The sequence below is a fragment of the Tigriopus californicus genome, chromosome 5 (assembly GCF_007210705.1).
Source record: "Tigriopus californicus strain San Diego chromosome 5, Tcal_SD_v2.1, whole genome shotgun sequence".
In the NCBI taxonomy this organism is placed as follows: Eukaryota; Metazoa; Arthropoda; class Copepoda; order Harpacticoida; family Harpacticidae; genus Tigriopus; species Tigriopus californicus.
In genome coordinates this window covers 594606-622197 of record NC_081444.1, presented here as the reverse complement: position 1 = coordinate 622197, position 27592 = coordinate 594606, and the positions used below count along the sequence as shown (strand labels likewise).

The 27592-nt window shown below is 43.0% G+C and overlaps 1 protein-coding gene across 6 annotated transcripts in view; it reads right to left on the bottom strand.

Moving 5' to 3' along the window:
• LOC131880189 (FMRFamide receptor-like) overlaps window positions 1–27371 on the bottom strand; it is a 30194-nt gene extending 2823 nt beyond the window's left edge. Inside the window, exons 1-8 of one of the 6 annotated variants that reach the window (XM_059226735.1) lie at window positions 26560–27363; window positions 18416–18844; window positions 13801–14051; window positions 8455–8691; window positions 8046–8171; window positions 6495–6866; window positions 3130–3361; window positions 2903–2956 (exon numbers count right to left, since the gene is read on the bottom strand). In XM_059226735.1, the coding sequence (XP_059082718.1) occupies window positions 2943–2956; window positions 3130–3361; window positions 6495–6866; window positions 8046–8171; window positions 8455–8691; window positions 13801–14051; window positions 18416–18818 (1635 nt within the window). In that variant the 5' untranslated portion in view covers window positions 18819–18844; window positions 26560–27363 and the 3' untranslated portion in view covers window positions 2903–2942. Of the gene's footprint in view, window positions 1–2902; window positions 2957–3125; window positions 3362–6143; window positions 6233–6494; window positions 6867–8045; window positions 8172–8454; window positions 8692–13800; window positions 14052–18415; window positions 18845–26559 lie in introns of those variants that run through there. The other 5 variants (XR_009373239.1, XM_059226734.1, XM_059226732.1 and 2 more) reach the window with 5 other exon arrangements.
• Between the last annotated feature and the right edge of the window lie 221 nt (window positions 27372–27592).

Here is a 27592-nt window from a genome sequence, read left to right as displayed (position 1 = left end):
CATTGGCAAAATTTCCCCTCTCCCCCCCCCTCCCTCTTTCATTGGTGTATAGAGAAGCCAAAATGAAATCAACGAGTTTGTCCCACGTTGTTGGTCCAATCGAAGCTAGGGGAAAGACTTTAATTGATGGTTGAGGTTTGCCTCTGATTGAGAACCTCTGTACAACTGAACCGTGGGTCCTTGGAACAAAAGCTGGCGAATAGAGTCTGATTAATCGAGGACCCAGCATGTCCTCGTGGACGAGCGACACCTCAATGAAATGAGGGAAAGAAACCGCGGAGGATGGACACCTCACCTCGAGACGCCAAATACGTCATGTCTTTGTTCAACCCAACAAGAACGGCCTTGGACGAATTCATCTGGCCATTCAAGGTGAGCATCCTCCTTCTCCTTCCCATCATCTTCATCATTGTCAGACGCTCATGTCAGCTTCCAAGCTCGAATTTACAGAGAAGACCTTAGACGTTTGGTCAGCCTCGATTCCTTTGGGTTGAGTGTGTAAGTGAGGGAGTGGCTGAGAGTGTCTCTCTCCAAGTTAGATTCTTTCTATGCGGCTTAATTACACACACAGAGGACGACGACTAGGTAAATTTGAGGTGGTCTTGATGATGAGAGCCTGATTCCAAATACCCTTGGCTCTCACGCAAATTAATTAGCTAGCCCCAAGGGCGTCTCTTGTAGAATCCTTGAACGAATCCGTGCCCACCCCTCGACTAATGTGGTTTATACACCGAGTGTACCCACTCAACAAATTGACGCTCCCAAACTTATTTAAGCCTTAATTAATGGATGGTCAGGATGCCAGGATGTCAGGTCGGAATTGATAATGGACTTAGGTACAAGCAAGTTTTTTTGTTTTAAGTTGGAGTTGGGATATTATGAAAGGGCATCATGGATGGGCCCTAATCCTTGATCTGGCTTTTGTTAAAGCTCAGGCATCTTGGCAGTAGATGGCTTTCATGGGGTGAAGATGGATGAAGCTTGGACTGATCTCGAAGTGCATTGGATCTGAAAGGAACTCTAGACTGTATTGTTCACGAGTTCTTCATTCAACAATGGTCGCAGATCTATTAGAATCCAAAGGGCAGAACGAATTAGAGCGAAGGCCAGTTATTTCTGGACAATGCCAATAACTTTTATCAAATTGGCCATAAACCGGCTGAAGATTCCTTGGCCATTTACAACCGGCCATTGGTCTTTGTACAATCAATGTGTCATCCTTTGCCTCGTGGGGCATTAATTCCAAAAGCCCAGCTTACGAACCATGACAGAGATTTTACTTCAATTATGTTCGGATACTGATCAATACTGATCATACTCTCTGGAGTCTACAACTAATTGATCGTTAAGCTTATTTCATTCACTAGCCCTAAGACCACAACGAAAACGTCTCTTTTATTACAAATTGAATTTTAAGTCATATGTTTTGGGTTTATGAAAGCTCTCGTCTTTCTCTTTCAATTCGCTTTCATAGCAGACTTCATCAAGCAAAATTGACTTTAAAACCTGTTGGACAGGTACATATTTTTAATGGGTTCATCCAAATGGAATTAGTGCCTGGGCGAGCCCAGTGGCAAGGGAATTCAGAATAACGTTTCCTTTAGGTTATATGTACATCTCATTCCAAATGGTTAAGTGGTTTCATTCTTTCTTTGCCAAGGCTCACCGAAAGAAAGAGGAACCTTTTCAACGGCAAAGGGTCCTTTTCCACTTTATCTCGGATGATCCCGGATGACCTCAAACAATGTTTGTGACGCAGAAGGTGGAAATCATGAATTCAGCCAGTGCAAATCAGAAAAAAGGTTTAAAAACTTGAAAAATTGATATCTAGCAAATGAGAGGATGCCTTTAGATTTGATTTTTTTTTCTTGATAACCGTAGAATCGATCTTGACAGGACGATATAGAATTAAGGCGTTTTATGTTTGCAGCAAGTAATACCTCTTCCTTTACTTACATTTCCTATGAAAAAGAGAGTTCAACAAATATATTACTATTGTATGGCATGATTTGTACCTATGCTCTGTCGGTACCAAATTATAACTCGTTGATGCAAGTTGGGATTCTTTTGTTTATCATGAGCTGTTTTAAATTTTCTGGCACACCAGTGCCAGTGTTCTCGAAACTTGAGTTGAGACATAACAATCTGAAGTTGCACGGTCTTGTGCGTTTCAATGTTCTCTCTCAAAAATTCGTTTTAAAAGAAAAAATGAAAAGCTGGACAAAAACAAGCAGATCGAGATATTCCATAGACACAATGACATTATAAGCACAAAAGGCCTTTCAGTTTCTTCCTCAACAACTTTGTTCCACCACTCTTTTATTGGGATCAAGTGAAGGGTGTGATTTTTGTCAAATGGGAAGGCAATCGTGTCTAATTTGTTGACAATTAAGTGTGTCGCTTCGATCAAAGTAGCCAAAAGAGCTTTTTGTGATATCTTGTCTTGGTAAAACTAACTTGATGGTTACTTAGAAAAAGGAAAACTTCATGTTAAAGTGGTGTTGAAAAAGAATGTTCTTATGGCCCTGTAAGAAGATTTGTCTGAGAAAAGTTAATGAAACTGAATGCGTATGGCTGTCTGTTTCTGAACTCAACATTATCTTTGTCGATTGAATAATTGAGAAGACTAAGGTATCGACACACAATCACGTGTTTGAGTATTAATTTTGACACTAAACTAGTAATGAGAAGTTCTCTAACATTTGCATTAGAACGGGGAAAACGTCATCATCTATAACTGACAGCATGTGAAGCTGTGACGTCAGAGAGAAACTAAATTGACGTCCCTATTGAAGCCCAAAATGTTGCAGCCAAACGAGGGTACTAGTTAACGAGCAAGAAACCATTGGGTAGAGCTCCAAAACATGAACGATGCATAATGGAGATTGATGATTCTGTTCACCTTATTCGAAGAACTATCCTACACTCATACAATCCTTTGATCACTGGTAAAGCTCTATAATAAAAGAGAAATGAAGGTTGGTCACTATCCACACACTAGGACGACGAACGAACGTTTTGTTCTGTTGAGAAACGTTTAGAGTGTCTGTCCATTCGTTCATTATTAGCCACGTAATTTGTAATTACTCTCAAACTAGGGATCAGTCGTATCTCTAGGTACTCACTTACCGGAATCTCCATGTTTGGCAAATTTCCCCTGATTGCTCATGGTCACACTGGCGCCTTGATGATTGAGCAAAACAGCTGACTCTGCGTTGAGCATCTGGGAATTTTGGGCGCGCATAGAACCCGCACGATTATTGTGTTTTAAGCTTGGGGCGTGGAGACGATGGGAGTTGTATGACATGGGCGTGGTCGTAGAGTTGCTGTAAGTGCTTTTGTTATTGGAATGCGAGAGCATCTGCAACGAGACGAGAGAGCATTTATTTGTCGCTCATTCACTTTCTTGATATCGCATTTTGCTCCCAAGTTTCCGATGTTTGGCTCGTTTTGGCACTCACTGTGGTTGGTAGTGAAAGAAATTAGCATTATATGTGGAACGTGCAAGCGAAGAATGGCAAATGGTTTCCCTTGGTTCTAACATCAACTAGATGAAGCCTGGTTCGAATTCCAGCCTCAAGGCCTTTACTCTAGTGCATACTGTACTCTAAGAAGACGCGTGTGTGTGTGCGTGTGATTCATGTCAGTCTGCAACTCATCAAAATCATGTTCCCCGGTGGGTGTGCTTCTAGCGCAATTTCTCAAAACCCCGTCATTTGGTGCTCAACATGCTTGTTGCTTTCGCTATTCTCCATTCCCATGCTCTCGGCAACCCAAGGAGGTAGTGCCTAGAGCTGTGGTGCTTCTAGTTGACGAAAATGTGGTACTTGAGCAAGAGATGGTTGAGGATGGGCCCATTCGGCCCATGTTTTCAAGCTTTCTATGGCACATGTGATCCATCTCATGAAAGGTTGGGGGTATGATAATGGCAACGATAAATCAGGAGACGCTCTGATTCCAAGGTCTTCCTGGAGATGAACAAAGACCAACAAAACCCATGAACTTCCCCGAGCCTCGACGGTAAAAGAGATAACCGCCAGCTTGGCAAGATAATCTTGGATTTAGATATCCATGTCATCATAATGTATATTGGAGAGGTTTCCATGCCAGGTTAAAAGAGATTAAGCCAGTCGTCCAAATTTCAATCCTGATGCTTGCTCTACTTCCCACAGCCAGCTTTTCACGGCTCCAATTTGCAACGGCTTCTTTTGGTGCCACTACTAGGAAAGTGACAGTCGTTCCCATGGCAAAATTTTAAATTCGTCAAAATATTCCCAGGCTTTAAAGTTGTTGGGATTACACGTTCCAACTACGACTGCTTCCACCTACACTGCTTTCAATCAAAATCGCGGCAAATTTTCGTTCAATGCCATTCCATCATTTTTCATCCATTGAGAGAGACATTCTTATATCCGAAATTGAAACATCACGGGGAATTCCTTCCAAATCCCTCCCTTTTGCCGGCATCAAGTACCCACCACACATTGATCAAACCTTTGGTTGGTTGGGAAGCAATATTCCCTCACCCAGAACTTGAGGAGCTCGGGGATTTAGAGATCGAAAGGTAATGAATGACGTTTTCTTATGCTGGGAGAGTTTTTCGTCCAAAATTGCAGTTTGCTTCGACAAAGATGAATGGAGGAATATTTTTGCCTCGTCTCTCTGCGCGACTCAAAGGCAGCACTAATGCTAAGAGACCAGGGACAATGCATGTATGACTTGTGAGGCATCCTCGTTAATTTCAATTCCGAGCCCAAATTTTCCCAACCAAGGAGCTCTCAAGTTCCTCTTAGACCCATGCTCTCATTTTTCTCCGGTTCGCAAACAGAGTTCAAACAAAGTTGCACTTTCGAAAACTGAAACGTCTACTTCTTGGTTCATCGACTTTGATATTAAAGTCCTGGCAAAGAATGAATGGGAGCTTTGATTCTTCGAGAAAATTTCCCCCTAGTCAGCTCGCCAATGCGGGTTTTTAAGACTACCTCTCGAAAGTTATGGCCCAGAAGAGATGGAGTTCTGGGTTATAAAGGTCTTGGCGCGATGTGCAGCTCTAATTTTTTGACTGACATTGCGCCATGGGACTATTAATCCGTGAAGTGGTCTTGGGCGTCTGTTTAGTGCATCAATTATCTTGGGAGGGGTCATAACGCTCGGTTTGTCGCCAAATGGAGTGAACATTGTTCCCACGCAAAAAAACAAGGAAATTGAGAGTCTAAAATGTGTGTTTCACTGAGGAAGCACGAAACGACCATTTTCATTGCCCTTGGTGCCGTTCTTGAAGCTTATCAACATAAGACCACCAGTCAAGAAAAGTTGGAATTGAGTTAGTGCTTTTTGGTTTGCAGGCAAATAGGTATTAGGGCAGTCTGACGCTTAAGAATCCAGGGACACCGCTGCTTGTCAAGGTTTGCCCCCAAAATTCCCTGCACTATACTATTTTAATTTCTTGAAATTCACCATTATTTTTTTGACAAGGTTTGTTCAAGTCACGTCATCTGAATACTGGAAGCTTCAAACATACGGCCCAAAAACAATGAGTACACTACGAATGCATCGTCAAGACGAAAAAGTAGCATCAGTAAAACTCCTCTTTTCCTTGATATTATCAGGTGTACTTTCTTTCCCTTTAAGAACAATGGTTTGCATTCTCATCATAAGAGCGCCCATTTAGTGCCTTTGTTTTAGGTAACTTGAAGGGTAGATCAGGCCGACAGTTCAATATTGGCTTCATTTACCTACGAGTTGCGAGCAAACACTTTCAAGATCTTAAAAATTATTGCTTTTAGCTCAAGGTTCAAAGTTTGTCAGGCAATCTTGCGTGCTTCTTGCCCATTTTCAGTTTATGCTCACATATATGACGTTGAAAGGAAACTCCTCAGTTTTTCTTAAACCAGTTTGACCCAATGACAGTTGCTAATCTGGGTCCAAGGTTTAAGAGAAGAGCCTGTGTTATCATTTTGAGAAAAGAAAACTGGCTTGAATAAGGAGTCGTTTTCCTTAACGAAAATCAATCATAGTCGCGTACCAAAGTTTTAGTTTCAAAGAAAACAGGATAAAAAGCAAAAGCAATGCAATGCAATCCTTAGGAAAGACTCAAAGCAAACAGCTCTACATGGGCTCACGAATTTCACCAAGGCTCTTACTTAGCTAGACAAATCTTCTCTCTGGTGAAGAGTAAATTTTGATCAGGCCGAATCCACTCCATCCCACTCACCGACAATGTTCAGAACGCCTTAAAAGTATCACGAAAGTTTCCTTCAAAAATAACCAAATCCCGGAAATCCGCCCAACGGACGTGATAGGCTAATCGGGAGTCTCTAAAATTCTGCAAACTACCTTTGTATACACATACCACATAGATAACTACTCACTACCATTAATTTTTCTACTACTACTCTACGTACTTGCTACTCTACGTACGTATGAAGCTATCTACTTTGCTCGTGAAGGAAGCCTTGGCGATTCTTCGGCGCTCTACTGGTGTGTGTGCCTACCGGGCCTCCTGAGGCTCGGCCTCCTGAGCCTCCAACTCCCGAGCCTCCAACTCCTGCTTTCCTCCTGTTCTTCATTTTCTTCATTTCAATAATCTCTCGTCCGCCATTTTCCTCCTCGGAACAAAGCTCATCATCAGTTACCGGTGAGTGATTGAGTCCGTTGTCGCTGATGTTCGTGGATCGAGTGATGACAGTGGGATGACGGAAATGGTTGCTCGCCACGGGGGCCGGTTGGCACGTGAGAAAGCGTTTCGTGGCGGCACGGAAGTTCTTCCGGAGAATAAGGTAGATGAAGAAATTGGAAGCACTGTTCACGCCCACCAGGAGATGGCCCGTGTCGATGAACATCTCGATAATGACATTCGTTGTCGTCTGAAATTGGAGACGGATAACAAGAGAGTATTAGTGGCTCGTTCCATAGATGTCCTACAACCGAGATCCCGCTACTTGAACTCGGCGGAAGTTTAGGTTCTAACAAGCTCGTACTGATTAGGACTGATGGCGTGGAAAGGGGATGGGACCCCAGTCATGGGTGGAGGATTGAATGACCGAGGGTCCTTCTGGGTTGGCAGTCGTATGTGCCAATGAAACTCGAGAGCCCAGTCTCGTTGTCATTGGGGAGAGGTCAGAGACTCTGAATTGAGTCTCTGAGTCCTCGTTCTTTTGTCTAATTCTATGCGTCTTCTCGTTCTCCTTTCCCGGTTTTCGTTCGTTCTGTCTGTCTTTCTTTCATTCACTCGTCCTCACTTCCCTTGTTCAACCGCATTCCTCAAGAATCAAATGAGCCCATTGGAATGGAGCCGAGCGAGAAACTCCCGTGATCTCTCTCGATCCTGAATGATCAAACAAAGTTGTTCAGAAAGATCTCTTGTTTGAGTTTTCTGGACCTTGAAGGGCTCTTAGTTTGTTTTGTCAAGACGGAAAAAAGACCAGTTCCTCAAGGTCGGTTTTTCACCCGCAAGCGCGCACTCCCACATACACACACACACATACACACACTCACGCGCTCATACAAGCAATCTGCTTTTTTCCATTTCAGTAAAGACCAGTCCAATAGAATTAAGCAAATGAAAACAATGACATTGTATGTCAAGCTCACGCATCGGAAGAGTAACGAGAACCACAGAGATTAAGCACGAACAAAAAGGCCTCCATCCCAAGGAATAATGTAATTGCGCTCGGACCGTTGAGGACCAAGGGACTTGTCTTCATCGGGCCCAAGGACTAGTTTTTGCCCATGACCTTGCGCCTCTTTTCGTGGAAAATTAAGTGTGGACGTAATTCTCCCCAGTTAATGATGTATGTGTGTGAGAGAGTGGGAGAAAATGGGTGTTTGTGTAAATGGATCTTGATAAGGCCTCGTTGGAAAGGGCTTCCGTGAAGCTACACGAGTGCTTTTTTTGCACACAATGTTTACCAAGGTCTCTCCCAATTCCACTCTGGAGTCAACATACAATCAACTAATGCTTTTTTAGCAATACTTGGTAACATAATATCCCGTAATCCAATGCAAGTTTTGAGTGAGGGTGATGAAGTTCAGAGAGTACTTACATGTCCGCCTACCTCGGGACATTCCGGATCGTCAGCTGATTCGCCTTTGAGCTTGATGTAGGCCTCGTACAAATCGGGAGGAATCTTCCAGGAGTGACAAAATATGGCCAACGCCACCACACCCACCTGCAAATTGAAGATTAAAAAAAAAGAATGAAGTGCAAAGAAAGACAACCTTTCTCGTTCCTTCTGGGCGTGAATCCATTAATTCTTGGCCCAGTCGGCTGCCAGATTTTAAGGCAGCGCAAGAGTTGTTCTTGTTCAATCACGAGTTAGCTGTCTAGACACTTTTTGTGGCTTAAGTATTGTTCGATCCAGGCTATTTGTCGGTCTTTGAATTTCCCCTTGTGCCGTTTTGGAGGCAAACCAATTCATGCGAAAGGCCCGGTAATGACTCGGATTCACTTACCACCACATTGGCCGATTTGATTTCCTCTTTCTGCGATTGAGTGCATCGGAGATTCTTCTGGATTTTGACGCTCCGACGAATATCGCGGAAAATGCAAGCGTTCAAGTACAAGAGCGCCACAAACGGGAACAACTCGGACACGAGAGTCTTGGTCCAAAAGTTGTAATACACGATGTAGTTCATATTGGTTCGGATCGAGGTCGGGTAAATGTCCGTAACGCCGTTATCCGTTTGGGTCTGAAATGGATCCAATGGCATGAAGTCATTGTCAAGCCGGATATCTTTTCAACTAGTCTGATATGCCTTTTTCCCCCGTCGATCTGGGCTTGTATATTTGGCCCTGAAGTCAACATGACCCTCTTCAGAAGAGGGTGCAATGCGCACGAATTCCTGTGAATTAGTCACAACACTTCATTATCGCCACTTTCCCTGCTTCTCTCCGGTCTTTCATGTTGACGTCGAGGTGTTCTCGCGATACGTTCGTAGCTCGTACAGTAGATATTCGTCGTACTAGCAGCAATCGTCGGTATACAGAACAGTATTTACCCGTTGTTCATGCCTTTTTGTGCCCACTTGTCATCACTCAAGGATGTATTGACGACCCTGGGCTTGTATTCACACATTCACACCGTGCCTCACAAGTTATTTCAAAGCTCTCACATTCACTCACTCACTCACTCACTCACTCACTCCGACACCAAAGCCGTTCCATGTTCCCTAAGACGAAGGCTTGTTTGCTTATCATCATGCAAAGTGGGCTAGCTAGCGACTGGTAGGTACAAATGCCCCACCGAATGTCGCTTATTTACTTTATTCATGCATGAACTGTGATTTCTTGTGCATACAACTCGCTTATAATTTGCCCCTTGTTGCAAGTTCCCACGTGGCAAATACAGTGTCAAGCATCTTCAAGGTCAATTGCCCGGGCCGTTTTTCCTCGTAAAAATTGACCACACCAGGTGCATCTCCCATGTCCTCTATGATATGTCATGTCCTGAGTGGCAAAAAGGTGGATTAAATATGACCCCTGATGATGAGTGACATGACGTGAACATTCTTGATCGACATTTTGGCCAACAAGAATGACGCCTTCTTCAATATTGACGAGGATCGAGTAATCCAGTAATGGCGGATAATAGACGGCATCGGAGTCAGGTGGTTCGGAACAAATGGCGTGTTTCATTAGTTCACATGGTCTCCAGATTCGTTCGACCTTGAGCTTCAAGTGGACGAGGGGTTTTCGGAAGATGTTTCCAACAAATTGGTTCGCCAATTTATGACCCTTTGATCTTTGAGACCAATAAAAGATCCGCGTACCGTGGAACATCGCCCAATTAAGGAACTAGCTTGGAACCAAATTGGACGGACATAATGTGCAAGTACGGATATGTTTAAGGAAAAGAATAATGACCGGAAGAGAGCTTTGTGAATAATCCACCCGGCATCCCAACTTAAGGATCTTGATAATGCTTTTTTCGTGGAGAGGAGGGGATCATGAGCTCTTGACCTTAATATTGGAACGGCACGAAAATCTGCAATTCATATGCAATGCCAGATTTGGTCGGGTGAGTCATGAATGTCAAAATGATTCGAGATGAACCGAACGGAAACAAGAACTCCCAAACAAGGACGAAAGAGCCATTTCCCCAAGGTTGGTTCTCCATGTGTTTGTTGATTAATGTTCTTCTGGGGGTTTTATACCCCGCTGGAAATGTGTTTCTTTTCATAAACTTTGTCATTTCCCAAGGACGTTCATCCAACTTAGCCACCGACTTTTTGTCCGCTCAACAGGGGGAAAACAATCCTCTAGTTTTTACACTTTCAAGTCCACAACTCTTCCAAGGTAAGGGTTCAATGAGCGGGCCTAAATGCAACTGCAACGGAGACGAGCTCAGTAATGATTCGTCTTTTCACGATTTGTCTTCCTTCCTTCAGAGTTCATAATCCTTAAGTAGACACAAGAGATCCACACTTTGTTGTTGTTCCCCCTTTTTATCTTGCATGCCTTAGTATTTGTGGGTTCTGTTCCTATAGGATTAAGAGAGGAGAGAGAGGCCTTGAGCCTCCCCAAAAGAAGAATTCAAGGCCTCCGAGTCCATCATTTAAAAGGAGGCTGTCTGGGTGGGTGGGCGGTGCTCCAAATGGAAATGGGAAATTAGTCAGCACGAAGAAAAGCTGCCTAATGTGAGTCGACTGAAACCTGAAGGAGACCCCAAATCCTTGTCTGGTATCCCATCGTTTTTTCGAACATCAAAGTCAGACCTTTTTTGAGGTGACTAGACTCGTGAGTTGTGCATATACCTATAGTGTGCGTTGGTATATAAATAGTTTTGCTGCATTTGAGCCCGTCAACGTTCTTTGATGAATGATTGGAACGAGAATACTGGTGGAGTAAGCATCAACAACCCATGAACGACTCAAAGGACTCTAAAATCATTGGACCGAACACATGTCGGAGTGGAACAATTTGGATTTCTTTTTATGCGTGGAATGTGTACAATTAAGAATGGCAAGCATCCATCCACTTGTTTGAATCCCATTCCATCGGATTATGATGTCGACTCATTCTCGGAATCGAAAGCTTGGCGAGCAATTCGTACGAATCCAAGGAACCACCAGGTGTATGAGTGATTATTGTAAACGAGCATTCCGTGCCAAAAGTGGAATCCACACAGTTCGCTGGAAATCCGACTCAGAATCGTGTTCCAGCCATGTGTTCAGTGGTCCGAAGGCCGCCGCAAAAAGGGCCTTCGCGTCAAGCTCGATGATGGACGTCCTTGGCCAACAAAAGAGTGGAGGGAGGAGTAGACCCCTTTTTCACTCGCAAACTGGCAGAAATCGCATCCACCATAAAGAAACACCGCCCAGGGAATGGACGCTGATGCTCAGTCTGAGGGGGTGCTACGTGCTACGGAGAATCAGTCACTCTCATTGGCCTTGAAGGTCACCTTCGGCAGCAAGATATTTAATGGGCTAATCTTGGCTCAGAGATTTCGCGGCTCTTGTAACAATCATGACGGATCTGCGGGAGAGACGAGGTGGGAGACAAGCAAGCCTCCTCCCGTTATTTATGACTAATGACTAAGATTCACAACCACTCCTGTGAACTCGAAATGAACACGTGAGCTCATATCTCCGCTTAGCCTACTTTCAAGTCCTTGCCATTTTGGGGGCGTGCAAAAACGAGCTGCCCAGATTGTCATTAATTTGTCTCGTCATGTGACAGTTCCATCATGATTTGGACCCGATTCTGAAGTACGAGTCGGGGTCTTCAGCCTTTGGCTGTGGCCGTCAAGCAGCTGTCTTGGTTCTAATCTGGTGGCAGTGGTCGGAAAATGGCTGTCAAAAACGTGATATATATTTGACCCCAATGCCATTGGCTTGACTGGTCTTCTTCATTCACGTCCGTTCATGACCGAATTACTGACCAACTTGTCACACCACCATCAACGACTCAAGCCACCGACAAGAAGAAGAAGAAGCCCTAGGGTGACTCAAGTCTTGTTCCAACTCTTTCAAGGCTGTCTGAGCTCTGAACCAGCCCTTAATCTACATGTCCTATATGGACGCAGTCTTCAGAACCCTAACTGATTGAGCCTTGTTCCAACCAGCCTCTTACTGAACGGGCCACGAACGACTCTTTTGGATTAGGTGCGAGCTGTGTATGATCATGCAACACCTTGAATCAACGCCGAAACTTTCGAACGGGAATTATCAAGTGACCTTTGCTTCTAGCATTTCCAATCCGGGTTACATTCTGTAATTTACAAATAAGTCCTTGAACTCGTAACACGAACCAAGGAAGAGGCGAAGACGAAATTGTTTCCGTGCATTTATAGGGAATGTTGAAGATATTTCAAAAATGCCAATGAAGTCGAATGAGCAAATTAGAGGCCACCCAGAGATGGTAGTCCGGACTGATGCTATTCGAGAGGTCTTTCCGGGACTTTGAATTCTTTGGCCCTATGTTTGAATTGGAAGTACATACTCTGTAGATAGGCTTCGTTTGAATATCCTCCAGATGTTACGTGTTTGGGGGGTTGGACGGGCTGTCTATCTGTCTAGTCTGAGGTTTCCTGCCCAACACGAGCATGATTCCTGATTTCCTGCCCTCTGTTTGTACTGGTGATTCAATTAATCGCTCGTCAGTTTGTCAACAATATCCGGTAGTTGATTTATTCCCACCAACGCCCGACCAGATTAGAAATAGATTGGTACGTGTTGATCTTTAGCCACGGTTGGAAGTTGATGTAGGTATAACTGAAACTCAGTGAAAAAGAACCGCTTAATCTATGGACAGTTAACAAGTGAAAATCGATGGTGGCCTTTCGAGTTTTTTTCCATCAAATCTGTTTGAGACGACAGATTCGTGTCTAAATATGAATTGGAGTTCCCAAGCCCGGCTTCTGGCACACTTGAGACACTTGTACGTCGGACGAAAATGTCCAACCTTGAGAGAGAGAAGAGCAAACTTTTGAAGCTTATTTCAAAGCCTTTTGAAGTAGGAAAGTTTGTTTTTGTTTCCATTGATCACTTAGAAAGCCGAAGTGCAACCTGAGCAATGGCTTTCCACCGCCCCGAAGCATTTTGATATATACACACATAGGGAACGTGGGGGTCGACGAAGTTCATAGAGAGAGCCTTAAAGTACGGGCTCTGATCCCGGAAGTGCCACATTTATTCACCTAGGGGGGAATCCTGCTTTCAATTGTAATTCATTCAGGCGAATAATCAGATGACTTACATCGCCACCCGACCATGATGCTAAGAGAGAACGAGCACGTTAAACAATTGACGATGACGAGCTTCAAGTCAAAAGATGAGAAAAGTAAGCCTGAATTGAAGTCCATTCCCCATCAACGGTTCTGAACTATGTACTGAAGTTGCTCCAAAGAAATCACGTGGCACCACCATCATTTTCCACGACCTACTTCTGGCAGCTTTACATGGACGTACGTAAGTATGTACGGATGTCGTCGTCGTCATCGTCGTCGCTCCAAGGACAAAGCAAGGGCGAGTTCTGCCAGAAAATGTCGACAACGCTCAATCCTTTTCCGAGTGAGTCAAGTTTGTTGGCTCATTCAACCCTGATTAATGAGAATTGACCTTTTAAATGGACTTGAACACGAGAGTTGCCTTTCTAGTTTTTTTCGATCCCCTCTCCCATTCAAACGAGACAACACGTGGTTCACGAAGTGAAAACAGCTGAACACCATTCAATGTGGAGAGACGACATTAATATTTTTTAAATAACGCTAAAGGCATAACTGCTATTCGATGCATAAAAGAAATGGTGACCACAGTGTTCAGCTGGTCACTAATGAATGACGTAGTGTCCATCCTTACCTCAAACTCCATAAATTTGGTGATATTGAATCCAAATGCAAACAAAGTGACAATGACGATGTAATTGGCGGGATGACAACGACGAATCCGAATCCACAAAGGTTTGCACACGGCAAAATATCGCTCCAAGCTCACGGCCAACGTGGTAAACACCGACCCCACTTTGGAGACGTGGACAAATCCGTAGAGGAACGGCAACGACACTTTGTAAACATAGGCCATTCCGGGGGTGAGCAGGGACCACGGGTCTTCTGGAAAAACAAAGACCAATGCTTTGGTACGCTCGGACAGGTTCACATGTTGTTGTCATTGTTCTTATTGATGATGAGCTCAAATACGAAGAGACTTTTCTGGCCCCGCTGGATGTCTCATGAAGTGAAAACAGAGAGAGGGCTATGACAATATCACTTCAAATTCTAAGCATGTGCCCGACGGTATATATCGGCAATTTGATGACTAATCTATGAGCTTGGCTTTTGAGGGACTCGTCACCTTGTCTAAAAAACGAGAGACACCAAAGAGAGATGGGCGAACCCGGTTGACTTGGGATTAATATAGAATTATTATCATTAGGCCATTTTCATGTAATTCAAGTCTGGTTGAAATTACATTTACCCCTTACTACCAGGAGACCTATAAAAAGAGCGATGAGTTATGAAATGTAGTGCAAAGGCTTACTTACAGTACTTTTGAGGAGTGAGGACTTCAACAATTATTGGGAGCAAATCAATATCACTTAACACAGTTTCTTGCTTTGATGACTAATCAATCATAGACATACGTAGTCTTGTTCATTTGAAACAGTTTTCAGTCCGCATTTCGTTTGATCTTGATATGCTTGTGTGAAAATATTTGAATTTCTGAAATATTCGACTTTTATTCATCAGCCATTGTGACTACATATTTGAATCGAATCGTTAACCCAAAAATATCCTACATCTCGTCCCGTACGTAGTTCAAAAATGAAAAGGAGAAACCCTGGCCCAAAATGTTCCTTTTGGGAATTCTATTCAGTTGGAAAAATCGTTGCTGTTATACTTGGTAATCGAAGAGCATCCCTAGAAACATACTGATAGGGTCCAACTTCAACTTCACCTGTCTTGAAGCAATGCCAAGTGTGACATGAATCAAATTGCCTTCACTGACATGTGCACTCATTTCCAATCAAATAATCTGTTGTACATGTATAGACTTCTTACACACTTCTGTGTACAAGGCTAAACACACTGATACGATTTCTAGTTTCATTCACCTTCAGCTGGCTTGTCATTCAAAGCATTTTGCCTCCTGCACACAAATCCAATACAATGTGACGACACTAAATATAGCTTCTTGTTCACATCTAAATAGTCCCAATTCTCAGGGAGGACATCAGGGCCTGGGGGGCCTTGGGGAGCCTCTTGGATACTTCATCATAAGGTACAAGCAAGTTGACTGAATTAAGTTGCTGTCGATTCGATTCTAGAACAACGGCAATAGATTGATTGCCCTAGTGTGAGGCCGGCCCTTCGGTATAATTAACGTCAACATGTAATCATCTTTCATTGGCCCTATCAATGTGAGAGATAATTGACTATTTTAGGGGAATTCAATGTTTTGGTTCAAAGGCCTTAGGTCTACGGACACGAGCCTTGAATACTTCCCCAAAGCGGAAGAGGCTCTTCAAGGCCGTCGAGAGCTTCTGAAGAATTTTGACGAATTCTCAATGGCTTAACGAACTTGCGTTTGCTCAAGTTCTTTATTTACAGAGGTAATTGAGCTAAAATAATTTGGTTGGCTCTTCGGCAAAATAGCACTTTTTCAAGGACTTGCAAAATTGAACCTTTCAAGGTCTAGGCTGTAACAACAATTCTCTAATTCGTTGGCTTATGATTCTAACCCCTTTGTGTTGTGAGAAATAAATTTCAAATTTCTGATAAATTGAAGATTCATCTTGTTCTTTACTTTGTGAAATATTCTTTTAAAAATTCGAGATAATGCTACATGATCTCAATGCCGACTTTCGCATTTTTTTCTCGTTTCGGAGAACTCTTGACACATTTGAAATTCGTTTGTTCCATTCCAAAATCAGAGACTGACCGATGATGAAATTCATCCTATGTTCCACACTTGGCTGACTGCAACGTGTCCCACATTCGGTCCATAGCAAGAATGCCTTCAAACACAGAAGAACTATTCTACAATATTTCAAAAAAAAAATAATGTTCCTGAAGAAATTGAGAAGCTTTGGAAAAAGGCAGGGTTTTTGGGTTTATTCATACGAAATTCGCGCATGGAAAACCTTGACGTGATAATGCTACCACTCCATAGCGATAACAAAGCTTTTGTTTTCCAAAATGAGGTGGCAATTTCTCCTTGGAATGTGGATCCCCTCCTGTTTTCATTGGCTACGTTGTTGTATATCTAGATATTGAGTATCGACTGGGCACGAATTGTCGTATTTTTAGACCCTGTAAAACTGATTGCACATGTCATGTCCCCTTCTCCCAATCGACGACAGAAGATCGAACCAATGAGAAATTGATGGTCTTCAAGCTTGTTGACATGATCGTGAAGCAATAACCAGATCCATCTTCTTGGCACTAATTGATGGGATTTGTTACAAACCGAATGGTCATTAAGGTTTTACTTCTGCCCCCATTATTGGCCACCACTTCAAAAAAATGGGCCATGTTTGAAGATAGAAGTTAATCGTGCCGATCGAGTCTTTTCTCTTGAACTTTCTCGTCAACCCAAGGCAGCTGAGAAACTGTCGATTTGTCGTTGGAACGTGAGAAAAAATGTGCTCCTGCTACTTTCAGCCCTCAACAACTGTCACATGATAAGGTCGCGAGCATTGAGTGCCAACAACTGGAACGAGACAATTTTCGGTGGCGGCCTTTGATGCGACCTTTAGACGTTGTTGCTTCTGCGAAAAGCCTTCAGAGCGAAATCAACTCTAATCACCCGATGAGACAAGTGCTCGTGGGTAATGAGTTTTGGCTTTCCGTGCCACCCAGAATCTGGAACATTTCTGACGCCTATTCCACAGGATTTATTGAGCCAATGCCAGGTGCAGATTTCGCTGAATCATAGCAATTAATGAATGGAGAGAGAGATTACTTCTTCTTCTCCGGCCGTTCAAAGCATCGTTCAAGGAAGAGCTTTCCAAATCAGCCTAGCTTGTTATCATAACAATGAATCAACCCAAGGAGTGAGAATAAGAGAAGAGACATAAGGGCGAGCACCCAAATTGAATTGGATCGGCCAAGGGTAATGGAACCGGCCGGTTGCCCCCGGGTTGAAGCAAGCGTCAGGCTTTGACATCATTAATCAAGACGCACATGCAGCAACACCAACGATCAAAGATCAGCCCTTAAAAGTGTTCATTTTATATAAGTATGTGTGCGTGTACGGATAGAAAGCCACAAGCAGCGTTTCACCTACCAGTGTCAATGAGCTACCCTGTCCAAACAAAGGCCACAGGGGTATATCTAACCTCGATTGGTTTGGTGGCCCATGGCGTGAGTTCGTTTTTTCAGTTAGGGTTGCAATATTCTAGTTTGATCTAGATTGTTTTCAAAGGTTGCATTGTATTGAAAATGCAGGACCCATCGGACAATTTCTTAATTAAAAATAAATCAGAGAGGTAGGTAACTAATAGACCAAGCAAACTCAAATTAGGAACCTTTTGATTCCATATTTGGAACAAGTTGGATAGTCAACATATCAAAAGGCTTTTTTAATTTCAGAAACAGTCGTACGAGTGGTTCCTGTTAATTGTACTAGCCACTAACAATAAAATCGCTTTTAGAACGACAAGAGACAGAAGAGGAAGAGGGAGGCCACAGTTCATCCCAGCATCCCATGTCCAAAAATAGCCCAACAATCAAGTCAGATTCTCGTCTGTGTAAACATTCTAGCCAGAATTTAATTTAGAGATTCCACGCGCGTTTGAGAGTGTATCCTCTTCCATTCCATTTCTACGGTATTTACAATGGCATGACAAACACAAGACGAGGTCACCCTGAGTCCCTGGGCCATATGTATGTTCTATGGAGGGATTCTACGGATTCTACCTTATACCAGTTGAGGTAGCCTCTTTGGTTCCTAGTGATCGAGAAATCCCGTGAAGAAAAAGAAGCGGGTTATCCAATTTACATATGCATCCCATATATGTATTCTTTGAGGTTGGGCCTCATGATTACAGCCCGAAGGAGCCTGATCAAGATGGCATTGCATCACGTCTACTAAGCCTCAGTCAAGAACGCAAGAAAGCGTAAGCCACCAATTGCCTTCCGGCCAATTTCCATCAAGGACCGCCAGCTTTCAAACTCATTCGTTAATTTCCCAACAAAATAAACCTCAGGGGCATGTTCACGAAGAAGAGTAGGGATGACAAACCTCGACAATTATCCAGGCTTGCAAAGCTTCCCATTAGCCCAAGTGCGGTTGATTTTATCTGAACCTGACGGGACATATGCTTATCCGTTCGAGATATCCACACAAGATCCAGCATTTGCATATTAGCCTATCCAAAATCGATGTCCGAGTCACTGCGCCATGAGTACCTGCTTGTCATGCCCACTGACTGACTGACTGACTGACTGACTGACTGAGCCCTGCACTTACTTACCTTCAGGATAAATGCATTGGTTTAAGTACCCAACGAACTTGTTGGCCGAATTGACAGTGAAGACAGGAAATGTACAAAACAGGAACATGATATCAAACACGGCCAACGTGATGAGCAACGCGGAGATCTGAGTCTTCATCGTTCGTTGGGCCAAGATGGTAATGGAGAGAGAGTTGGCCAAGATGCCAATAATGGCCACAATGAACAAGCCAATGCCTTCCGTGGCCAATGAGTATTTGTCCAAGAACGCATCCCAAGTATCGCAATAAGGAATGGGCTCGAAAATGGAACAATTTACGACTGACAAGGGGGGCGCCAGGGTGCTCGTGGTGGCACTCCCATTGATGGGAGCACCCTGTTTCTCCATTAGCGCTGAATCGATCGTCGTGGATGGGGAGGCCATTATTCCGGGGCAAAAACTAGTCAAACCTGGAACAAGAAAACAAACAATAAATCTCGTTGGGCATTGGTAATAAACCCTGGATAGGCCTTTTTTAAAAAGATATATCGCCATGAGGCATGGCTCTGAAAAGGCGATTATTAAAGAAATGATCAAAAAAATGGGTCACACTTGACACTTGATGTACATATTGTTCTCTTGAGATACAATCGTCGGGATCAGATGTCCCCCTTGTGCCCTCTAAGTCATATTTTATATTTTTGTTAGTGTCCCTATCAAGATTGTGGTGTACTAGATATTTGTATTTTCCATTCATTGATGCGTATTGAAATAATATTTATGGAGAGTATAATCTCTTGAGCCTGGTTACTGATTTAAATTACGTTCCATTCATGGATTATATAGCTCTTCACCGGAAGCTGGGCTGCTTGTTGGGCTACTACGGTGTGTACTGAACGCCCCAAAGATTGAAGGCCACCCAAGCCGAGGCTTAATCGAAGTCTCTTAGGAAAGCTACCTTGAATTCGTCAAACTTCATTAACTATAATCGGCTTAATTCTTGCTTACTGTCGACTTGCAACTTTTTGGTTTACACTGTAAGTGTGACGCACATACGAAGTATCGTATGGTTGGCCTTCATTCGAGTAGATTCATTCCTGTCGCCGCAAACATCAAACAAAATGAAAACTCATTCTCCTTGCACTTCTATTCGTAATCTGACTGGCTCCAAAGTGCCTAAGGGTAAAGAGCCAACCAATTTCTCCGACACAATTGTACTTATTAACTTGGGGGGCCGTGGGCCGGAAGCGAGCTCTCTTGTTCCAAAACTCTTAATCGAAAACTGGGACCGAAGTAAGGCAAAAAAAAATCTGGAACTGCAAATGCCATACTTACTGGGACGATAGTTATCCGGGAATGAGAGGTCGCTCGTTGGTTTGTCCAATCAGGAGCATATGCATTGGATGGGATCTAGGAATCCTATTCCAAGCATCATTATCTACTTGTGCCGAGCTAGGCAAGAGCTCAAGATGTTGACTCCAATAACTGATATCAGCTCAAAGAGAATCATAGTGCTATTAAGCGCTTGGCTTTTCCAAATGGAGAAAGCTCAAAAAGGTCTTCACCAAGGTAGGCTTTAAGATCAGGCTGCCCCCTCTGAGAGCCCCATCAATATTTCACCGTCATAAACAGATCTCGACTTCCTCCTCGCTCCATGGAAAAAAATGGTTCAACCCTGAACAGCTTTGCATTACGTTTACTTCATGCATTAGGGATGCACATAAACTCTCGTTTACCTATATCATTTCAAGGAGAATACCCTTGAACCCGTGGGAAGAAAGCGTCCTTAGGAGGCAGCCAATTAGGCGCCCTGTATTGTGAAGCGGAGCAAAATCATCGGATTAAGGCCAATGATTGGGCCCCTAAAGTCCTTTTTTCCGCTTAACTCGCTCTAAATACGAGTAGGTCGGCTACAAGTAGCGTCAAGCTTCAGAGCAAAGACAGCTCTATAGGTACAGAAGGAAGGCCCCTCCTTTTGCATCAGACCAATGAATCATCTCAAAAGGGAGGGGTGAGGGTACTTGAGAGACAAATTTAACAAAACAAATGTCTCGAAATGAAAGGGTATAAAAAGATAAATCCATAACAGCGCTTCTTAGTTGATTACATTTGATGTTTGGTAGTGCTAGTCCATTTTCCCAAACCCTCTCAAACACGGCAATTTTGCTGGGGACTTGTCTTTTCAACGATTGAGGCCCAGGCTTTTCCGACCTCCTGGTTTATGCCTTTAAATTATGGGTATCCCAGCTTTCACCTCCAGATTATCCTTCTGAGGACGGTAAAGCCAGGAATTGTCAACGTATTGAAAATCACAAAGTAAACCACTTTTGAAGGCTACGAAGAGACGAGGCGTGGGCTTCACAGTGAATTTGCATAATTCGACTCGGATTAGAGTCGTTATCGTTTTCATAGGAACGGCAGGGGGAATTTTGGCTCCCTGCTCCTCCTCTTCGTTCTCCTCTTCGTTCTCTTCTTCGTTCTCGGAGTTCTCGATAAGCTTTGGAACGTTCCCAAGGTCTTTACGGAAATCGTGTTTGGTACCCATAAAAAATGTTAATGAATTTCCTTGGAAATGAGGGCCCTACTTTTGACGTGTGTCTGTATCGTGCAAGTCCTTGGGTGGGCCTATACGGTACTTGGGGAATCTCTTCCCTCTGGCCCTCACGATCTATTCTATTCCATACGATTCATCCATCATGTACAAAAGCCATCAGATATGATCTTGGCACTCGAGCAGAAGTTACGCGGGAGGGAGGAACGCTCGGGGAGTGCGATCAAATCCACCTAAGACCTTCTTGGTCGGTTTTAGAGCCCGACACACATTGAACAAACGATGGTGAGCGAGTGTGTGAGTGAGCATGGCATGATCCAATCTTTCAGTTTTTAATTCATCCGCCATGACCAACACTGCCAATGGGTGGAAACCAGTTACAATTTTCAGGAGAAGAGTGACTTGAGAAAGGAGAAAACGCCAAGTCAAGGCCTGATTTTCCGAAGTTGTGTTCCAACTTTTCCCATGGCTTGTCAGGGATATTACCCAAGTGGGACGAATCTTTTTGTAGGGCCAACTGAGCGCAATCGATTATATTGATATTGGCGAGAACCCTTTTAGCGGCGGTACCTTTTTCTCTCCTGTTTCTTTGTTCTTGCCAACTTTCTTATCAAACTACCATCTCCCTAATAGGTTTGCCTGCCTGAAAGTGTGAAGGCTGTATTTGAAAGCACATACACTTTACTTGCTACTAGAACTGTTAACTCCTTATTTCAAAGTGGACGAATGAAAAGTTACGTTTTGTGTTTGTAGAATCGTCAGTAGATATGACAAATAAGAAGGTTTTTGGAATGTCAGCTTGTCTTTTTTTTATTCAAACAAATCTTGTTCAAAAATCCGGCAGCTAGCAGAGTTCCAGCAGACAAGGAAAGTTCGAAAAATGGAACATCACTAAATCAACTTGAGGGTCTGGGCAATGCAAGATCCTACTTTTTTTTTTTTGCTTTTTTATGGCTAGTCTTTCAGTAGCTCTCAAAGAAACGTATCATTCATTGGAAATGAATTCTTGGATGCTGTCGTCTGCCCAAACTATTTCAAAATTACTTTGAGCACAAATTGTGTGTGAATGAACGAGAGAACGCCTTGGATCGAACGACAAAAGAGGATTCTTTCCATTTCTGTTCCTTGGAACTTTATGCAAAATTTTCTCTTGGAAAGCATACTCAAGGATTGTACCCTCAATGACGGAGAAAAGGACTACAAAACCCTGGCACTGTATCAATGTTGAAGTTTGTCTTTGATTTCCGATGCTTTATTAATGCTAAACTGTATTCATATGAGCTTTAGGATTGCCACAGTGAACAGAGAGCCGTTTGCCGGTTCAATTCACTGAATTGGCGTGGGAGATTGCATATTGGGCATAAGTGTTCATTCCATAAGAGCGTGTGCCATTGAGGAAGCACTTTGATCCATCATGAATAGGTGGGCACTCTCCGGCCTGTTTGCGCCAAGGCAAAGGGGAAGGGGCCCTTCATTTTAAAACCCTTCCTATCTTTGTGGCAGGAGATGGAAGAGGGAAAACACAATCCCGAATAAAAGTGCCGTCGATTTGTTTACACATATCATTCTCGAATCATTATTCATTTTCCGGGGCAAAAGAACTTCAGCGGGTCTTTGTTGTTCAGAATGGATCAGAAGCGGAACGGCGCCATTCAGAGCTCTGTTGTGAGGAACACGTTCTACGTATGTAGTAGGTACTAGCCATCCATGTAGTAGATACTACAGTAGAAGCACACAAAGCAACCAAAATGCTCAACTACTGCCATTTGACTACTCATGAAAATGGATCAAAGAAACCAGGCTTACTTGCCTCCTCTGGTAATGGCCAAGGTGGCTTTGGAACTACCGGCCGGTATATTGACTTTAGTTTTCAAATTATGAATTATTGAAACTGAGGTTTTTTTGTGTCAATTGAAAGGTACCTGACATTACGTACCAGGATTTGTTCATTTGAACATCAGTTGTTCGAACAAAAGAAAACGTTTGAGGATTTCGGTTATGCCTTGTCAAGCACTCTTTGAGCTCAGGCTTTTGCGACACGAAACAAAAAATTGCAGTTCGCTTACGTAAGTTTGCGTTGTGACATTCCATTTAATTTGAGGCCCACATTCAACGACAGCGTTCCTAAGGCCGTCAAACGAAGCTAGGGAGGTTTGCACAGACTTATTTTTTGCAAAGTTGGAGCAAGCTTAATCACTCAACATTTCTCCCTTCAGAAACACGAAACGTATTACAGTCATTAGGACCTCACTCATTTTCCATGCTCTATTTTCAAATTGTTATGATCGTACAAATTTAAACGATTTTTCGAAATTCCACTTTGGGCCAAGACAAAGACGCTCTTTCATCAAAAATCTTATCTGGATTTGTAATGCATGGAGGAAGATAGAACTTTTGTGAACTTTTGTAGCGTGTATATCAATCCAAGTGGTTGCTTCTTTCATTTAAAGATTAATTTATTTTCCACCACATTAATCATTCTTAAACAGAAGGGTATCAATGCTTTCAGTTCAGAGCTCATATTCAGCCAGATTCGTTCGTCCTTTGGCGACAATGAAACGAACTGGAAAAACCCGAAAGTAAACTCTTACAACTAAAGGCTATCGTTCATCACTTGAAAGTACCGTTTTGATTCAACTTGTTCTGAGAACACACATCCTATGTAGAAAGCAAAATATAAATGCGAGCAAAAAGTGCCGTCTATGGCTTGGGTACGACTAAGCTCATTCGGAGTGAATCCACCACTTCGGTAGTGGAGTCCTGTGATGGATGCCCAATGACGAGAGTGGCTCCATTAAAACGAGTGGAAAATGGTCGAGTGTCACTCAAAAGGGGAAAGATTCATTTCCAAAGGAAAACATGGCAGCCTTTTCAATGATCTACTTTCCCCAAATGATACCACATACTAAATGACTAGATACCCTCTTGCACGAGAGGTAGATCAAGTTAATTTTCTCTGTTCCCTCCTCTCACAGTTGGCGCTCAAAATATTCATCCTTTCCCCTTTTGAAAGTTATCCCAATGCACTTCCCTGTTCTCTCTGATTTCAACACGGCCGTCGTCACACTGTGGCTCCTCTTCATATACAATCTGATAAGTTAGTAAGTGTAAGTTAGTGATTTACTCGACACCAATGGCACTCTGAGGAAGTTTTCCACGTGGTGAGCTCAATGACATTTCGCCTTCTCCAGGCCAAAAGTTAAGCTCCACACGAATTTTCATTCATTTCTCGTGCATGGATGACGTGCGAAACGAAGAGACACATTTTTTTGAATCCCAGTTATTTATATGCCAAACGGGGCCTGATTTGGACATGGGTAATCTCAATTTTGTTTGAATCTTACCAACTACCCGCTGTGCGATTTGGCGGATCGGACAGCAAAATTTCGCATTTGGTTCATGTCTTGACTCCTGATTTTTTTTTCGCGACATATGAACAAGATTGGCGGACGAGGAGTTGATCCAGTTTTATATACGTACAGGGGTACAGTGCAAACTTCAAGCCGTGCACACTGTGCAGTGCAGTATGTAGGAATATATTAACTGGCAGCTGTCCAGGTCTCTTTTTCTTTGAAGTTTCAATCTGCCGACCGAAATCCTTTCCCGGTTCGTCAATTCAAGGACGTCTCGAGAGTCTGGACAAGATTTGAAACTCAAGCTCAAAAAAAATCAATGACTTCGAGTCCATTCAAGTGATTGGAAAATCGATGATGAATACGGAGGATGTTGAGAAAGTCAGGGATGCCATTTTGTTTCTCCGAGTACTTCTCGAAGAGCATGGACCGCTGTGAACAATTCAAGATAATCATAAAATGTCTCAGGAGCGAAATGAAATCGACTCAAAAAGAACTCGATTGTTCGATGAAATTCTCATCTCAATTACAGGATGCAATGATGCTTTTAGATTGGTGACCCTAATCCCTTGTAAAAAGACCATGTAAAAGTCAACAAAAAATGTACCTCGTTAAGGTTTGAAGAATTTGACCGACCGAAATGGAGGCCTGTCTCTAAAATAGCCTCAATAAGTTTATGCTCAATCAACTAAGTGTTTTAAGATGACCTCCTTTTTTTATAAAGTCGTTTTTTTCAGAATGTTCTCAATTGCAAAATCATGTCAAATAAAGATACCTGCAAAGCCTCTTTAGTAGCAATGAGCTCGCTCCATGGCGAGCAGGCCCGTGGTTTTAGGGTTGGTTTACGACCAGAATCACTTCCAAAACAATGAGCATCTTTTCAATATTCCCTTTTAACACAAGAACATGATACGCCGGCTTTGATTTACCACTTGAATTACCTGATGTTTTAAATTCCCCATTCAGCTCTAATCAAGCTTATAAGATTTGAGGGGTATTCAAGCGGAAATCCAATTACCGGTCAAAAAGTAAAGTAACTTGGGTCTTTGCTGGTGTATACATACGATTTTGAACTGCCTCTAAAACTTGAAAGTAATTCAGACATTCTCCCAAAGGTATGGTTTATGCAAGTGTTCGAAAATCAGTATTCTACCAAAATCAAACGAAAGTAAATGATCCGACATAGTTCTGAATTCAGGAAAATTGATGAACCCGCAACACGCAAATTTTAAAGCGCCTGTTGTTGGAGAGATTGTTGATTTGCAAATAATTCAAAGCGATGAGAAATAAAGTTACATATTCTTCCACTTCAAAGTTTTATTCGGCTACTTGGTTTTAACTTTGAAGTCTACCATTTTTCGGTACTTGCTCTCCTTTAGATAGTCCATCTCTTGTAAGATGCCTGTATCAAATCCACAGCGTGCTTCCTTGTTCACTAAAATACTTGGAACACATGTTCAAGAAATACAACTTTAAAATATGTCTCTCAAGGCCAGGTTGCTTTAGAGAATCTAGATATAAAATTTATGTTTTTTTAACAATGTAGCGAACTCATAATTTGTGGTGACACTCTCCTTAGATCTTTTTTTCCAGCGTTCAAAATTGTGTCCTTCATTCTATTGCATTTCATTATGGTAAAATTTCTATTTTCCAATACGTGTACTCGATATGTTTCAAATAGAGATTCAATCAATGATGAAACAAAAGCTCAACCTTCAATTTGTGTTCAATTAGAACCTGGTGTCGAGTTTCAGAGTACTCGAAGGGCTAACCTCATTGATTTCAAAGTAAAGCTGTTTTACAAGCAGGAATTGAGAGCGATAACATTCGAAGGCCTTGCTCCTTGGCTCTGATATTGCCAAAACCCAATGATTGTTCAAACTTTGTCAGCATTTGCAAACTGAAGTGCTATTTCGATAGGCAATCATTTGGCAATCCTCTCAATTTAGATTTAAGAGGAAAAAATAGTAGATTGGACGCATGAAAATTTGACGAGACACTCTGTTACGCCATCTCCTCCCAACTTCTTCGAAATAATAATCAATACAAATTCCAAATTCGAAGGCCCTCCACAGCCCTCTTCAAAGGCTTTGATAGCGCTTCAAACCATCCATTGAAACCAGTAATAAAATATGGCCCTCTTTCCAGTAAAATGGCCCAAGCACTATCTGTACTTTCTCGTCTGCCTCCCTCCCAAGAGCCCTTATTTTTCAATCAAGATGGGATTTCATTGATTCAGAATATAAGGCGAGCGAATCTTGGGACTTTATTCCGGCCTTACCCTCAAGTGATTGGTGAGTTTATCTAGGACTTCATGGGCTCACACCTCTCGACTCGGGTCTCGGCGGGTGTCGGGTCTCGGCTCTCGGGATGGTTCTTGAATTCCGTCATAAATCACAGAGTGGTGGGAAAAGCGGGCATTTCTTCTCTCTGTCCAAATTTCATGGATAACACGGATAACACGGATAACACTGTTCACGTTTGAGTGCGTATCTGTCGAGGAATAGGTCTAGTAGTTAGAAAGACGGCCCACCCTGGTTCGTGGCCCGGTCTTATAGCCACACGAAGCACCTTTCTTTAAGTTCTTCTTGAGAGGAAACGAGATTTATTGACAGGAAATCGCTGAGAAATTGCAATTTCCCCTTTGCCCGATCCCGCGAAGCACTTTCAAATCGATCGGATATGGTATTGAAGCACCGTGGTCAGGTCAAAACCCACAACAAACAGTTACAACAACAACAGCATCACCGCCCATAATTTGACTGGTGCCGCCCACGATACCGCCCAGATCTGTGGGTAGACACGGTATACAATGGGAAACGCGCTACTAGTCCGGCACCAAACGTGAATAGGTGACTCCGAAGAACGGGAGAAACAACGGAGGCCGTCTTTTTATGAGATGGGGTTGTGATCGGGCCTACGCTGAGAAAACGTGGGCTGCAATTGTTCTTGAGTCTCCAAAGTCAAACGACGTAATAACGATGCTTGAACATTCGAGTCGAACTGAGCCCCTCGTTTTTGGGGGGTCGTCGAGAGTAAGCCTGAGTAATTTCTCCTCGAACGCCAAGAGAAAAGGCCAAGGCGAAGGCCAGAGGAAGAGAAAGCTCCGTCCGATCGACCGACGGACGGACAGAGAAGGCGGAGGCCTTGCTCGATTGTCGAGCCTTGTTCGAGCCTTTAGAACTCTATTCGATGTCTGTGGAGCAAATCTCGAGCTAAAGAAAAGAGCTAGAAGAGAGAGACACGATAGAAAAGAGCCAGAAGAGATGCGAGAGAGACGTGAGGGGAATCACCAATGCTTTGGGTACATTGCT